Source organism: Malus sylvestris, chromosome 15 (assembly GCF_916048215.2).
Source record: "Malus sylvestris chromosome 15, drMalSylv7.2, whole genome shotgun sequence".
NCBI classification, from domain to species: domain Eukaryota; kingdom Viridiplantae; phylum Streptophyta; class Magnoliopsida; order Rosales; family Rosaceae; genus Malus; species Malus sylvestris.
In genome coordinates, this window is record NC_062274.1 from 5,755,690 (window position 1) to 5,773,120 (window position 17,431).

Sequence of the window (17,431 nt, forward strand, 5' to 3'; positions counted from 1 at the left end):
CTTCATCTTTCTAGTTGGGGGTGTTGTGTTGATGGTGGCATTTGTTGTGGCTATTGGTTTGTGTACAGGTGATTCGGCAAGCGTGAATGCCCGTTTTGTCCCTTCCATTTTCGTATATCTTCGCATAGATATTTTTTCCTTCTACTTTATGAGACTAAGATACAAAAGATGCCTGAAGAAATGGAAGAGAAAGAGAAAGAAAAAGGGACCGGAGGGAGGAGACACGTGTGGGTTGATTATTTTCTTCTAATTTTCTTTTTAGTTGAGAAATTTATTAAATGTTCATGCTACATCAGCTACTTAACGATTTTATTGACGAAATTAACGGAACATGTCAAACTAAAACACAAAACAAGAATGGTAAAGTAAGACACAATAGAGTGCAAGGGTAAACTGAGATTTGTTAAAGAGAATAAGAATCATTGGTAAAAATAAGCCTAAAAAATTAAATTAATTAAACATAATTGGGCTCATCTAGGTGTCACTTTGAAACATATTTTTAACTTAACGGCAATGACTACATTGATGACCTAGTAATAGACAAGAAACAAAATTGATAACTCCGAAACTTAAAAGACCAAACTTGATAACTTTGAAACTTAAAAGACCAAACTAATGAGTTGACGTAAAATTTTCTTAATACATTTATACCAAATAAAAGTCCGCAAATCATGTATTATTTGATAACTATTCCTACATTACGTGAGCGCACACAGGAATACACCCAATTTTACACAAGTTCCTAATACTAATTACTAAGGGAGGTAAATGCAAAAACCTATACACCTCAACTAGTCTCTATACCCCTCTATGCCGCGGAAGAAACGCCAAAACATCACCGAAGACCATGGTCTAAAATATCCATAATATCTCGATATTTCTATCGAAATTTCCGTGTTTTTGGACTACCGATATTTCCATCGAAATTTCAGTGTTTTTGGACTACCGATATTTCCGATATCATCGATATTTTAGACCTTGCTAAGTCACTGATGTATCTTACCATGCAATGTATAAAGTGTAAAATATTGTACTAATTCATTATATATAAATGATTATGGTGTGTTTAAACTTCTTTCATTAATTACTACATATTTTCTACACTCACAATGTTTGCCAGCTCGATACATAATCAACTTAAATCAGTTATATCTATCATGCAATGCATTTCCTTCCAATTTTTTATGATAAACTAATAGATAATTGACTAAATAAACATCCTGCAAAGTTTCAATAAAAATTTCCAAGTTTTTCTTATAATTTATGTGGTTTTTATTCAATTTTTATCGATATCGATAATATCTCGATATTTCCATCAAAATTTCCGTGTTTTTGGACTATCGATATTTCCGATATCATCGATATTTAATATCTTGCCGAAGACCACAAAAAAGGATACGCTAAAGATTTTCTAGGCGAGGCTGAAATAAGGTTAGATGTTTTCATGAAGACACGCAAGTCCGGCCTAGAAAATCTTTAAAGTACTCGTTTTAACATCTCGCAAAATGTGAGTACGGAAAAAACAACAGGGGTTCCACAGAAGGACCAAAACTACGTACTTGAATCCACATGAAAATTCAATATACATTTGGAAACAATAACTTTACAGATTAAGATACATGTGAATGCCTATTTACCCATTTGACTTCTAAAGAATAGTTACAACTTGAAGCGGTCACGGGACATACATGAACAGACTACAAAATTAGATTGAACAGAAAAAGAGGGGAAAAAAAAATGAAGCAGCAGCATGGAGGTGGGACTGATCCAACTCTTCTACGTGTGCCTATCTTCGATATATTGTTTCAGGTCGCCAATAAATCAGCCCGCCGGGTAAATGTAGACATTTAGACAATAATTCCTAGCTACATACTGTCCTAAAATGTCTTGATAAAGCTAGCATTGTCCTTCTACAACCAAAAATTCCATGCACAGCTTCTGACAGATTAAGCGAATGAGAAATTGGGATTTACCTCAGCGATTCTAAACAAAGGCATGGCGAATTTATCTGTCTCCATATCTAGATGAGGCTAGCTACATAAAGCAATGAACTCTCTTCAACACCTCAGACATTGATATCGGGCAGGGGGAGTTTCCAGAAATTCCACGTATTAAAGTCCTCCTGTAATGAACAGGGAAAAAAACAAAAAGCATGCTCAAATGGTTAGTGACCACAAAGGAAAGAGAGGACGGTGGGGAAAGAAAAAGGCCCTTTTTTTTTTTTCAAAATAAGGCCTCTATGAATATTTAAAGTTGAAAAATCAAAACCTGCTCAGATGAGTTCGTGGATGGAAACATGCCATTCACAAGAGCATGAAGGGAGCTATATGACTTTGTGTCAACTCGGCGGTTCACAGCAACCTCACCCTACATACCCAAATCATCAAAAGGAAAAGTAGGCATTTGACACTTCTCAATTACAGATTTATGGATTGCTGCTAAATTATCATGAAGGTCATAATTACCTGGGGATTAATAATGAATATTTTTCCTTTCGGGATTCCAACCTTAAGGTAGCTAAACTCATCGGTATCTCTGTTTCCAAAACCAGCATAGAATGGATTGCAATCAGAAGGGAACAATGATTTGATATCCTGAAAAATAGGAAAATGTAAGATATTTAAAAGAATATTTGAACCCATATTATTGTTCGGACATTTCCTATGAAACAAATTATTTAACATCAGGAACATGATAAAACACGCAGTAAAACGAGTGAACAGGTCAAGATAAACCCTATATACTAACCTCTAAGCATGCGATCTTGAATTCATGAGGAGCTCTCCTGATAACTGAGGAAAACAGTGTCAGTCTATGCATTAGAAACTACATACGACTTAATGAAAAGAAAAGTGCATGTGATGTCTAGTGATCAAAGTAAAGGTAATTTTACATTCCGCTCTGTTAGCCACTAAAATCTTTTTCTCAACAAATGCATTATTCAACAAGGAAATGATGGTCTTCCTCTCTATGAAACGCAGTTTACCATTTCAGTTTTATCAGGATAAGTGCAAAAAAAGGGCAATGAACCGAACTTATAAAATGCCTGAAAAACTAAATGGGACACTTTAGCAAATTTAAATTAAACCTCTGTTGAAGTTCTAGAAAAAGAAGTGCACCCACATCACTTACCTTCGCGAAAGAGAGAAGGAAAAAGTCCATCTGGGGAAATAACAACGGGACCATCTGGTAAAGCCTTCCCATCCTGCATATTTCAAAGCAAAGAAATAAATAAACATGGTATTTTGGTCACTTTCATTTGAAAATGCAAATCACGGATTTATCACGAGTTAAGCATATGACACCTGCTTAAGGTTGAATAAAAATTGTCTGGTGAGAGAGGCTTGAGAAATGGCACGTGCACTCAAAAAAAGCAATTGATATCCATTTTCCTGCACCATAGAAATAATAACCGATTCCTTTTAAGATGCAATTTCAGTGTAGTTATACAAGTAATTCATACATAAAACATATGAATAAGTGGGTCACAGACGGGCCAACATGAGATGAGAGACGGCACATTATAAAGGTAATCAATACTATATGTAAGGTGATGACACCATATGACTGAATAAGTGGGTCACAGACGGGCCAACATATCAGGTTTGTGAGACCCAATGTGTTTTCGTCTACATATGTTGGCTACAGGCCAACCCACCAGAGTGCTCAAAATACATGGTAAGGAGTGATGAATGCAATGTGAAAATTGCCATCACTAAATAAACATGATTTCAAAACAATAATCATCATGAGCACTAGAATATTAAAGGACAAGACAAACAAACCTTAATGGCTGAAAACAAATGTGTAACACCTACATGTGACCAATCTACCCCAACCAAGGGCATGAATTGACCTAGAACATCTGACCTGTAAAACAAAGTTGTAAATCAAGCGGGATCAGGCCAAGAGAATCCCCAGTAATCAACAAGTGAACGCATAAAGAACAACTGAACCGTTATAGAAAACTTACTGTTACTCATATTTGATAAATTTATCTAAAAAATCACTGTAGTTCATTATTTATCCAGAAAAAATTTGTCAAAATACAATGTACCAAAGTTTTTTTTTTTTTAAAGAACAGACTTACTTTGTGATTGTCCCATCCACATCTGAGATCACTATGCGTGTGTTCCATTTCCACAGATATATTCTGGCATCAACCTGTTGAGTAACAAGAACTATAAGAAAAGGACAGTAACTATATCTGAAAAACAAACAGCCAGAATGAGAACCAAAATAAAAATCACAACAATAAACAACCTGCTGCTTCCCCAGCATTGCAGTAAAGAATGTGAAGGTTACTGTATTCTTCCCTTCCTTCAGTTTCAAGGAAGCCAGCTGCTCAGACATTGGAGCGAGTGCCCTTTCCATTCTCTTCATCCCCTTGGGTGTAAGCATATTCTTATCTCCATCTGTGCCAATGGTGCTCTCTGAAGCATTCTCAGCTTCAGGACTTTTACTGCCATTCACATCTGGCTGCATTGCTGTCCTGGAATTTGATCCCCTAAAACCGAAAGGCCAGAGTTTCCAACTTCCACTGGCGGCAACATTTGCTTTGGATAGATCTCCTGTAATAGTTTTCTCAACTCAGTGGACAGCTATATCCCAAGTAAAATCATCCTAAAGCAGCTATATCCCATGGAAACAACTAAGAATTCAGATAATAAGTCTATCATTTAGTACATATATCAAGATCAAATTTTTCGGAAAATGTTTGACAAGCAGTACATATCAGAAGTGTTTGCAACGAGAGAGCTTTGCATAAAGCAAAATTTATGTCCCTTTCTACATTTTACCACTTATGGATTATTTTGTTCCCGAAAAAAAAAATGAGGCCCTTCCAATTTTCGTCACAGAGAAAATTCTGGCAAATAAGTTGAACAAAACATAAAGTGAAAAAAGAATGGTAAGAAAATTCTGGCAATAAGTCGAACAAAAAATAAAGTGAAAAAAGAATGGTCATATTAGTCATATTTCACTGACTTGGAATATATCAACTCTTAATAGTGTAATGTAATTATGTACACACTACTGACAAGAAAGCAAATAGAATTTTTTAACATTCAGTGCGGGAAATCCTCGAATGTAAAATATCATACAAGAAAATATCCAAGTTTCTCACCAACTGCAGGACTGGCAGGACCATCTTTGAGCTCCGCTGAACCTGGAGCATTCTCGCTATCTGGTGTTTCCAGTGCTAATTGTTGCTCTTCTTCTCTGTCAAACTTTCTAAAGCTCAAATCATCTTTACATTGCCATATCGACTTCAAGGGATGGACATTTGAGTCCAGAGAATGGCTTAATGGATAATGAACATCAAATGCAGTCAACTTGTCAGTCTGAGGCCACATGATAGGTAAGGATTCGACCAGCCTCCCAACTTCCTTGCCAGCAGCAGCCGTATGATTTCTCGGAATACCAACTGCAGCTGATGCTGCCTTCAGTTTTCCAGTTGATTTCTGAAAATCAGTTGAGGGATCTTCTGGAATAAACTTTTCCAGAGATGGATATGATTCATAATTTGTACTGTCTTTTGGACTGCACGAGAGACAATATTCTCCGCCTACACATGATGGAAAATGTGACTCCATGCACTGAACCTCAGTGACTCTGATTTCATCATCACTGAAGAGGAATTGTTCTTCCTCTAGTCTCACTGGCAACACACTTGCTGCTTCTGTCACAACATGGCCATTAACGGACTTATAAGGGGTTTGTAAATCACATGATGCGACATCTTCCTCTTCTATGTTTTCCTCCTCTTGAACTTGATCACAAGAGGTGTTTAAACTAGACATGCTCTGTGACTCAACTTTTTGAACGGAATCAGGTAATGAATTTTGCTGGACTGTTTGACTATTGCATGGTTGAACTATTGCTGGCCCTTCAAGGCTCGCATTACGGTCTGTGCATGAATGTGTATCTGTCTCTTGTAAACAAATTTCAGGAGCCTCCACTGATTGTACCTCTACGGAAGTATCATCAGCATGTTGCTCAGTAACTGAATCCTGATGAAGAACACTAAATACCTCAGTCTCAAGCATCCAGTTGTATACATAATTAAGAATAATGTTAGCTAATTGATCATTTATAACCAAATTCTGTTTCCTAACTGTCGAGCTTATTTGAGTTGGTAAATAAGTCATAGAAAACACTGCATCTGAAAATTCCTAAATAGCTTAAAATTTTTGGTTTCTATTGCAACAGATTTGATAGAAAGATTACCTTAGACAGCAGCTCAGTTCTGGCATGCACTGTTTCAGCATGAACTTGCTCACTTCCTTCTCTGGCAATGTACAATGTTTCACAATAAATAAAGGGTTGGACTCGATCTATCCCACCGGCTGTATGAGAAATGCCACAGCCAGGTAATACAACATCTTTCTCATCCAAATGCTTGCCAGGGCAAGCTTCTAGCTCAACCAAACTTTGAATTTCCGGATCAGAACCTGTGGCATTGGATATGACAGCCATTGCATTCCCATCATGTTCAGTTGCCGCAATAATAGATTCATCAACGTCGCTAGATACTCTAGACACAGGCAGAGACAAGCTCAACTGGCTTTGCTCGGCATCAATCTGCATATCTTCATTAACCAACATATTAGGAGACAAAAAAGGGGAAGCATTGTCCTTCCCGGGTTTCTTAATGGCAAGACTAGTGGACCAATTCACTTCCAAAAGGTTTGCTGCAAACTCCACCCCCTCCAACGAATCCACCCTACTCACCCCGCTATCAACCCCCTCTTCCTCCTTACTCTTGCGCTCCTTCATCGACCTGCTCCCAAATAACCCTAAAATTCTTGACCTCCGGGAATTAGTCCTGGACAAAATCTTCCCATTAGGCGTTTCAATCTGACCAACTGGTGTCAAATTCTCAGCATCATAATTGCAACTCATGGACTTCAATGGCTGCCCGTTTTCTCGACATTGCTCATCCGTCTCATCACTCGAAGACGAAGGATACAACACAGCTTCCCCTTCCTCTGCATCAACCTCCCTAAGAAAATAAGCTTCTCCTTTATGATCCAAATACATATGGAAACTAGCATCCTCCCCATTGACATTAATGTTTACCACCTTCTCCTTTGTCTTCAAAACCCCTTGAAACTTCCCAAATTTCACATTCCACGCCGACGATTTGAAGCTCCCATCTTGTTGTTCAACTACAATTATATCCACAGCTCCACCAAACGGGTGGAACGGGCCGGAGGCGTGTACAACGCCTCGGGATATATAACTCCCTAGCCTCCCAACCGCATACATTCTATTCCTCCCCCTATCAAATTTCTCAGGACACCAAAATCTCAAAACTCAATCATAATTTCCACACACCCGGTCGATTTCCTCAGGAAAAACCTTCAAAGCAACCAACTTTTAATCCAAATATTGAATTCTGAGACAACCCAGATGACCAATTTACCAAGATTGCATTACAATATAACAACCCAATTGATCAAAACCCAAAATTTAATAATCTACCACAGTTTTAGCTCCAAATCAGTTATTGCATGCATCAGAAAAATAACAAAATCCCTCTCTGGGTCCCTTTTTTTTAATCAGAATCCCCCACAAACAGCTCGAAATCAAGAAACAAACAAGAAAGAGCATCAAATTCAATGGAAGACCAAGCTCTGTGGAACCGCCAAAGGAAGAGGGAATAGCAGTTATGGTGATGAAAGCATATTCCGTCTCAGTTGTTCCAATGTGCCGAGCCTTCAATCATCGTTCAAATTCCAACAAATATTTAAAGGCACCGCATTTTTCATTTTTTTTCTTCTTCCCCTTGTTCTCTGACTAGTAGGAGTAGCTATGATGGATTAAATAAATAAGAAAAAAAAAAGAGGAATTAATCTAAACTAAATAACTAAAGAGAGTTTTAACAAAAGCTGGCGGTATTGTTCACTCTAACGAAAAATCATATTTTTACACTAAAAATTCAATCCTGATATTATTCATTTTACCCTTTATTTTGTCTTTATCGTTAAAACTCAAAAGTTTTCAAGTATTTTTCATTAATTTTCCTATAAATAAAAGGGTTGGAGAAATGAAACTGACCTGAAACGAGGATGAGAAAGAAAGGGTGCTATCTCTACGGAAAGAGAGAGTGTTGTTTTCTTGGCAATCTCGAGTTGTTGCACGTAAGCATATGAGAGATCATTGAAGTGGAGGGATTTTATATGTCTACGAACACCACTTGTTATAATTTTTTTTTTCAAAAAAAAATCAGTTAAGATGTGCCATATAGAATACGAACTTAGAATTCATAAAAAAATATTAGGAAATCTCGTGGTGGTTCATCACTTGTTATAATTAAGTGAAACATAAATTATATTCTTCGATTGTGCTCTTACATATTTTTTGCTTGAATACTACTATCTCTTACATTTTCTTTCACAACGGGGCATAAACCTTGAAAAAAAATAAATTATATATAAGTATCACGAAACTTCAGCTATATGTAACTAACAATAAATAATAATAATAACTTATTAAAAAAATGCAAAACGGCATGATTTTGTTCTTAGCGGTCCGATTTTACTGGAAAAAATCTGTTATCTAGGAAGGGGTGGCATTGATTTGTGTTAGGTAGACATTTGATGAAGTGGGGTCCAAGTAACCTTTTGCCGCCATGTGGAAATATGTCCGACTTTTTCTTTGTTGTACCAAAATAAAATAAAGTTGACAACCATATCGACAGTGAAATCTACCAATATATTCCCTGATCAAAATATGAATGCCAATCTATTTAACTCAAAAACTTTTTTGAAAAAAAAAAAAAAAAAACTCAAAAACTTTGAAATCTCGAATTTTTAAGCTTCAACCAATAAAAGTACCATTCGTGATTTGATCATTTTTACTTTTGATTTGTCACGATGACATGATAATTTTCATTACGATTTGTTTTGCGTTTTTATGTTGATTGTGATGCAGTGCGACAAAGAAGAAAATAAAACGATAATTTGAAATATTAGTAATGTTGGAATCATAATCGGAAACAAAATCTAAAAAATAGCAAACTTTGAAAAATATCTTCAAAGCTTAAAATCGATTTGGACATTATAAACAATAGGTTTTGGCTTAGAAGATCCATAGATCACATCTTTTGCAGTGGATTTGATTCTAGAACGGAAGCTCATAACCCAGATTTGAAATAGTTTTGTTGTTGATTTTGTGCTTTTTAAATTGTTGTTTGTCTACTTCGTTATATGTTCCATATCACGTACTTGCATCAGGAATTAGAAGTTCATTTTTTGCATACATGATGCACATAGGGGTACAACTGCAATGACTGCTGTGACACAATTCAAGTTGGTCATCAACTTGATTCAGCAATTGACCGCATATTAAATCAAATGGTACAAATTTGCCTATACTTTGATGCCCATTTGCTCTACTCATCAAATAAGGATATATACATGGAGTCAAAGCAGCTTCGAGTTTGCGTCATCAACAGTCGAGATGAGCAGTTAAACCGTGTTTGACAAGATAGTCAGTGTTGGGTTAAATTATTAGTTGTTAGTGAGGGAAGATATTGATGAGGATCAAACCAATATTATAATGCATAAACATTATTATTTTTTGTCATTATAGTAACCTGTCATCTACGATTTGAGCTAATTTATCAATTTCGACAAAATGTTTTTATGTCAGATGACTAATTGATCTCACATGTATATAATATGAATAAATTGAATTATTAATATGAAGTCCTGTAAATCGACTATAAAATTATTTTGAAATAAGAAATTGACAAATTTTGTAAAGCTAAGTACTATTATAAGTGTCCTAGTCAGTTGTTTAAAACTATATTATAAGATGGAATTCATTAACGGCTGGTAGTTGGGTGTTGACCATGGAGTTGCCAACAAGATCCTCTCTGAAATTGGTAAGGATCCTAGGGATCTGTAAATTATGTATGTTTATCGTATATCGTGTTGTCAGTTTTTGTTAAGTATTGTTTATATTTAGTTTTAAATAAAAATATTTAAAATGATTTATGAACGCACGATGTACAATAAATGGACACAATTCACAGATTCCCGAATCATCATAAAGATGATATAGCGAGGATTCGGACCCATGCAAGCAAGTGGGGCATATCATATGAAATATTCGCATACATTTATATGATATTTCTTTCCAGTTTTCAATTATAAAAAGGAATGAAGATGACACGCGATCTTGCGGGTTTTAAAGTCGCATAAAATCTGTAATTCTCAGTAATGAGATAAATAGATGAAGTTATATGTCTCTTGCTTTCAATCATGATTTAAAATTGTGCATATAAACAAAAATGTACCAAGAGTCTTTGAAGTTGTAAAACATTCCTGAGCCAATATCAACAAATAAATTCTTGGATACAAACGGTACTCTATTTTAAGAGATTGGGGCATTTCAGTTAATCACTTACTAAGGCCATCTTATTCAAAATCCAATTTAATCGAGCCTGACACTTTTTACTTAATTTACACACAAATTTTAACCTTTTTACATACCATTCTCAATTTTCGGTAATTTGATTGAATAAATTGAAGAAGATTAACAGACAAAAATTAACACAAAAAAGTAAAAAATAAAAATAACCGTGTAAATAACACTACCCAACATTATCAATGACGAGCAAAATGAATTGAAAACCTTTGCTTGCTCATATTTGGTTCATGTAGGCGACTTGGGCTTTGGGTTGGTAGATCAAAGGCATTCACATTGGGCTGAGTCCTGTTGAGCTTTCACCATGCCTATGGGCGTGACTCGAATAATGAGCTTGCCAACAAACAGGCCTCATGTCCATCTCTAATGAAAAACCGATTCTCCTCCCTTTTTTGTTGGGTGGTCTTCTTTGAATTATAGGGGAGCAATGAGAAATTTGTAAACAGAGCTAAACTTTGGATATGTTTAATACGTTCAGCCTAATTTTTTAGACGTTCGGATGTTTAACCACTCAAGGGTCTCGAGCATGGCCAATGGAGGTTCAAGCACAACCCGAGGGGATCCAGAACTGTTTGAGGGGCCTCGGGTGGATATATTTCTAGATTTTTAAGACTAAAGCCTAAAGGTGTTTAATGTGTTAGTAAAAATGCTAGTTTTCCAATTTAGTTGTATTCTTATATTAGGTAGGGTAAAATGCATATGAGATCTCCTTTTTCAGTCCCAACCCTTATAGGCTTTGAGATTTTATTGGCTTAATAAAAAGTTCTTTAGGAAAAGATGCAAACTTAATCATGAGTTGTAAGATGTCCTTGAGCCAAGCAGCAACAAACTTTTATTATGTTGGTCACGATCTAATGCTTTTGAAAACTGTCACACACACACACACACATATATATATATATATATATATATATATATATATATGCAAAGCTGAGGATAAAAGCTTCCTATCATACATTGTATATACTCATTTTCTTTATCTCTCTTATCACATGTCGTGTGAAAAAGAGAGATACAGAGAGAAGATGTGCAACATGTTTTATGGAAGTTTCTCTAGTAGTTAAGACCAACGATCTTCAGTCATAGTGAGCACCGACACACAAGGCACTATCCCTAGTGTTTTAGGAGTGTAACTTCCAATTGGAAGAAAAAGGGTTTTTTTTGGGAGCCCCCTTTCTCTTTTTGCACCCTTAAATGATTAAAAGGAACAAAAGACATGCACATTCAAGGAATTGGGTGGTTTTTTTTGGGTTTGGTGGGATTGTGAATGCTATGTGACACTATAACAAACATAAAAGATGAAACCACAAAAAGTAATGAATCATTCAATCACTTCTGCACCATATCTTTAATCACAAAGTATGATTGATTCAATTAGAGCCATCTGATTTGCTCATATGTGTTTTGATTTGTGATACCTTGTGCATTATTGTTAACTCGAATGATAATTGTACTTGTGAATTTGCTTTCTTTTTTCTAAATCCTGTGGCTGTCAACCCCATTTGACCCACAATCACATTATGTTCTGTTGGTACCACCACCTCTTTTTTACAGCCCCTTACGCTTTTGATAGGTAAAGGTTCTAGTTTTTTCTCAGTACCTCGTTTTGTAGGGACTAGGAACTCATTAAAGTTCAATTGTTTCTTTTCATGACATGCTTGTGTGGGTAAATTTAGTGCCACCAATTGTATAAAACTTTGTACTTGTTTCTTTCATCACGTGATGATAGAGATATATAGATATCTAATTTTATACAACTAAAAACATGAAAAAATTTCATTCTCATGTGTGTATTCTTTGTGTGATGATTTTATACTCTCATAGTTTTATAGTTTTTCTAGACCTTTGGAAAATGGAGATCTTGATGGAAACTTTAGACCGCAGTTAACTATGTACGTTACATGAAAAAATTAGTTGGTCACAAGAACCTTCCTAGAGATAAATACTAAAGAGGGAAATGATTTTTAAACTCCCTTTTTCTCTTGCTACATTCATTTTTTCAGTCTTTAGGTTGAATTAAAAAAAAAAATTCAAGAGACAAAAATAAGAGCTTGAAAATCAGCGTGCCCTGAAAAACGAGTCTACTTGTGTAACAAAAAAAAAATGCATCTACTTTCATAAATTGGTCATGTTTGGATCCTCAACCCATTTGAATGCAGATGGAGTAATCTACTGAACAAAATTGTTTAACTCATTTAATACATACACCATCATCATATATGCTAGTATATATATATATATGCAAATAACAAATAAAATACGAATATAAAATTTCCCCTGATTTTTACCTTCCTAGGCTCTAGCTATCTAATTTTCTTCAACATTTGGGCTTCTCTTCTGTGGCATTGGAGTTCTTGCAGTGAGCAATTGCAGCTTGAATTGCAGCCTGCAACTCTTCCATGGTGCTGTCACTTGTAGAACAAGGAACATTTGTAGCTGCAGTTGCAACAAGATGCCCGCTATTCGTTGGAGACGTCCTTATCGATGCCGGAGCCGAAAACTCCCCCCTCCCACCTCTCAACTCATGCTTGTTTAACATGCTCAAATTCCCTGAAAACGAATAGGGTTGCGGCCGGAACTGCCCCTTCTCTCTCCTCCCTCTAAACAACAACAGCGGCCTCAACATTCTCACGTACCTCTTCAGTATATGACTAATATCAAACTTCACCTTCCTCTTGTTCTTCATCTCCTTGTTCTCCTCCTTTTCACCATTTTCACAATCTTTTCGCCGTCTGGGAAGCCCGAAAATCGAAAAGGACTTGGACTTTGTTCTTCCCCTGGTCTCGTGTTTGCTTCCCTGACGTGGGATTCTCTTGTCAATGCTGCTGCAGCTGTTGTTCTTGTTGTTTAGGATGTTTCGGTTTCGAATGCAGTTTTCGGCATAGGTGGTAGCGGTTTCTCTGGTTGGTTTTTGATCTTCTAGCGGCCCTTTGATGGGGAGGGTGAAGCTGTCGAGCGAGTTGGTGGAGGAGCGAGGAGAGACGGGCAGGTGAGAGAGAAACTGGAGAGGAAGGAGGTGGCCGTGGAAGAATATTTCGTCTGCGGGGGACAAATCAATGGCGAAAGAAGGTGGGGTGGTGGTTTTGGATTTGGATTGGTGATTAGGGTTTGATGTGGAAGAAGAAGTGTGGAGCGAGAGAGTGAAGGAGAATTCATGGGAGGGGGAGGAGGAAGATGAAGGTGGTGAGGCAGGGGCAGTTTTTGGCAACGGTTTTAGCCTTTCTTCTTCATGCCTGCTGAAGGTGTCTAGAGCCATTTCTCTGGTTTTTTCCAGCTGATGCGTGGCCATAACTCAAATGATTTTGTTGAAAATTTGAAACAAGGATCAAAACCCCCAATTTCTGATTTTTTTTTTTCTCTAAAAGAGTTTGGTTCTTTGAATACTACCAAACCTTTGGGGGGAGAGATAAGAAGATCAGGAAGCAGTGGAGAGAGAGGAGACGGGAGAGAGAAATAGTTGGGCTTCCATTGTCTTTTATGCAGAATAATCCATATTTCCATGCATTATTAATTCTTTTTTTATGAATAATGGTTATGGATGGAAAATACTTCACTAAGAATCCTGTCACAGTCTAACATCTGTGTATAAATTTTTCGTTTAATATTATTATTAAACAGTGATTCGCTGAATCGAGCTACGATTCCTTTCTGAGAAGTAACCAAGCATTTTCCATTATATATAATAGAATGGGATGAGATGATAAATTTAGCTGTATTTCTATGGGTTGGTGGGTCCTTGTCGAAATCTAACAGCTACTGAGAAGGATTTGCGAAATGAGGATCAGAATCAGAAAGATCCAAACTTGCTCTAAAAAAGGAGAGGAGAATGGCGAGGCAACACTTTGTTTTGGGTATAAGTCCTTGTATTTAACTGTTTTGCCAGTGAGGACTGGTCCTCCCTCGTCCTCTCATGTTTTCTCTCTCACGTACACCGTACACGGTACACAGTAAAAATGCAAAACCCTAGCTGGCTAGGGTTTATTACTGCCCCGTATTATCAAGAGAATCTTTGAGTTATATAAACCAAAGGCACTTATTTGCTCCTGCCTTTCGCTTTTACTATATGCACCACTACAACGACGTTGGGGAAGGTGTCTGTACTGTTTCAGATTTCTAGTATATCTATAATCTATGTATGTTGTGTGTGATGTCAGATGGCACTCGTGGGAGTTGAAGGCCTTTTGATCGAGAAGATAAGATTTCAAACCAAGCAAAACACCGGATCTACGAATGGCATGATTATTTATTTATTTTAGAAATGAGATTGGGAAGTCATGAATTAAAGACAATTTGGATTACATGCTGTAACGTGAAATTAACTCATCATTTGTCGACTTCATATACAAAATAAGTAAGGAAAGTTATAAATCAAAATAAACCTAATGTTAATTTTAAATAACTAACTCGTTTAAGAATACAATTATGGAATTTTAGTATTTACTAGACTGTGCAGGTATTTACATTGAAACAATATCGGCGTGTGAAGGGACAAGGAGCCACGATGTCTGACTCCACTAGCAAGCTTCAATTAAACGCAAAAGTGTTTGAGGGGCACATCAGATATTCTCCACGGACGCTTCTCTTTTTACCCTCCCTCAAGTTTTCTTAGACGTTCTTTGGAATGAACTTGAGGACTAGGCAAAACGTAACCTAATGCAACCTCACTTATTTGTAATGTACAACTCTAGAATCTTGGTATAAACATGTTAGTATAAGGCTCACTCAAGAATGAGATGACAATGGTTCATTCAGTTCATTATATCCTTGGATCCAATACATTGGAATCCTAAAGCATCACTGCTCCACCATGCATGAACGAAAGCTATTTGCGTTCGCATGCCACTAGTCTTTGACTGAAGGGATGACTTAATGTGTTTACTAATATTTGGGTATTAAAATTAGATCAATGTGCAGATTTAGTCTCTGAATTATTTAGGTTCTTGAACATTTTTTTTTTATTTTTGAAAATCAGTTCTTAAACTAATTAAAATCTAACAATTACATCCCTAGTATTAGATTTGAAGTTATTCTATACAATTTTCCGTTAAATTAAGTCACATAATTTGCATGTTATATACTTTAGAGTTAAAAATTTAGAAACTTATTCTGATTTTTTACTTCTCATGTACGAAGTTAAAAATGATGTGGCAATAACTCTCACATTATAATTTGTAATCTATACTGGAAAATTCAAGACTTAAATTGATTAGAGGAATCCAATTCTCATTCTCTCTTATTTTCTTTCATATTCCTCACTTTCTTGGTCCACAATTTTTTCTTTTCAAATAAGTAAATTTGTTACGACTTTCTCCTTGTGCAATATATTCCTTTGTATTAAAAAATAAAAAAAATAAAACTAAGAACACCTCTCTTTTTCTATTGAGCAACGTGAAGCTTGGATTTCAAACTATCTTCTCGACGATTGTGATTCTCAAATCTTAAACCTCACGGGGTCATATCTTGATCATCTAAGTCAAAGTTGTCTACTTCCCGTTGATACTGAGATATCTTCATATCCTAATCTCTGTAAAACGATCCCATTGTCTAACACAAGTTGCGTAGGGAGACAGAACACAACCGTGGTCCGTGGTCTTTGTATGTAATATATACATCTGTGTAAAATGCCTAAAATAATTAAATGCAAATGATTGATGATTCAACGTCGGAGAGAGAAGGGCCCATATCATGATATTTTGTCATAAGATTAACCATGAAAACCAAGATTGGATTCATATGGTTCACCCATCAATCAGTTTTGAAACATTTGATGCATGACATCGGAGGAGGTCCTGGGGAAGAAAAATTATTGTGTGCAGTCACCTTACCACAACAAAAGATCACGTGAATCACCACGTGAAGGGTGGAGAAAACTTTTTGCAGTCGTTGCTCGATCACGTGATAAGAGATAAAAGTTCAATTGCATATAACTAGTTGCATATTTGCATCCAATTTTTTATTATCAAAATGATGATTATATAAGATGTTTGTGTATAAGAATTGTTTTCGGAGTAAGGTTTTCCCACATGAACGTGTGACAAGCTAATTAGAATGGTCTTAATTTCTTTATCACTAATTGTATAAACAACGGTTTTTTTTCTCTTGTCACGTGTCAAATGATGAGACAAACACATGTTGTAAAGTTACATAACGAAAGAAATAAATACATGATTGTTTAAAATCGCACATTGTGTGTTATTTTATTGGTTGTATACAACCAGTCTCTCATGACATGTCATACAATGAACAGATTCACATGACTCATCGACAATGCACTTTATGAGTCATGCGACTATTTATGATCAAATACACACGGTGTGTATGATAGTTGATTAATTGTATACAACAAGGACTTCTTTGTAAGAAGGTTTTTTTTTTTTTTTTTTTTTTAAAAAAAAAAAATAATTTACGCAAACTGCTTTAGATTAAATCAATCTCAACCAATACAAATAAACAAATAAATGTGTAAAAGGAGACAAAAAGTATGTCCTTTATCATATGATGATGTGAGCAACCCTAATACATGAGAGGGGTGATGAATATGCAACTAAATAACGGGGTGGCAAATTTTGTGGGTGAAAAACAAAATAGTAAAGTTAGGTGTGTGAGTGATGGTAGACCCAAACACACGTGCACGCAGTGGTCCATGAGGCATCATCCATAGTAGAGGAATTTTGTTCGTATGGTTAAGCTCAACATCTCAATCATGTACCAATTATTGTGGATGTGGTCGACTAACTCAACCCATCTTGGCCACTTCTTACACCATTCAAATTCTCATATTCTAATTTCTCATTTCTCTAAAGGATAAGATTATACTTACTTCAAAGGAGGAATTTTTCTAAATACCAAGAATACAAGCAACGTGGTTTATTATTTCACGTTTTATAGTAAATGTGAATGATGTAGTTCACATATATGTCTTGATTCTTAGTACACTCTATTAAAAGACAAATCTATGACATGTTTATTTAACAGAAATGGAATAAGAAAGGAA

General features: G+C 35.9%; 2 protein-coding genes across 2 annotated transcripts; both read right to left on the reverse strand.

Moving 5' to 3' along the window:
- Positions 1-1,532: 1,532 nt before the first annotated feature.
- Positions 1,533-7,814, reverse strand: LOC126604046 (phosphatidate phosphatase PAH2-like). The gene is made up of 11 exons (XM_050271104.1): positions 6,229-7,814; positions 5,126-6,011; positions 4,264-4,571; positions 4,091-4,164; positions 3,786-3,870; positions 3,306-3,392; positions 3,133-3,205; positions 2,749-2,792; positions 2,466-2,594; positions 2,269-2,367; positions 1,533-2,122 (listed from the first exon to the last, which is right to left on the reverse strand). The coding sequence occupies exons 1-11, from the start codon at positions 7,267-7,269 to the stop codon at positions 2,066-2,068; spliced, it is 2,883 nt and encodes a 960-aa protein (XP_050127061.1). The 5' UTR covers positions 7,270-7,814; the 3' UTR covers positions 1,533-2,065.
- A 4,788-nt stretch (positions 7,815-12,602) lies between these two features.
- On the reverse strand, positions 12,603-13,985 carry LOC126605921 (BRI1 kinase inhibitor 1-like). The gene has a single exon (XM_050273374.1). The coding sequence runs from the start codon at positions 13,724-13,726 to the stop codon at positions 12,755-12,757; it is 972 nt and encodes a 323-aa protein (XP_050129331.1). The 5' UTR covers positions 13,727-13,985; the 3' UTR covers positions 12,603-12,754.
- Between the last annotated feature and the right edge of the window lie 3,446 nt (positions 13,986-17,431).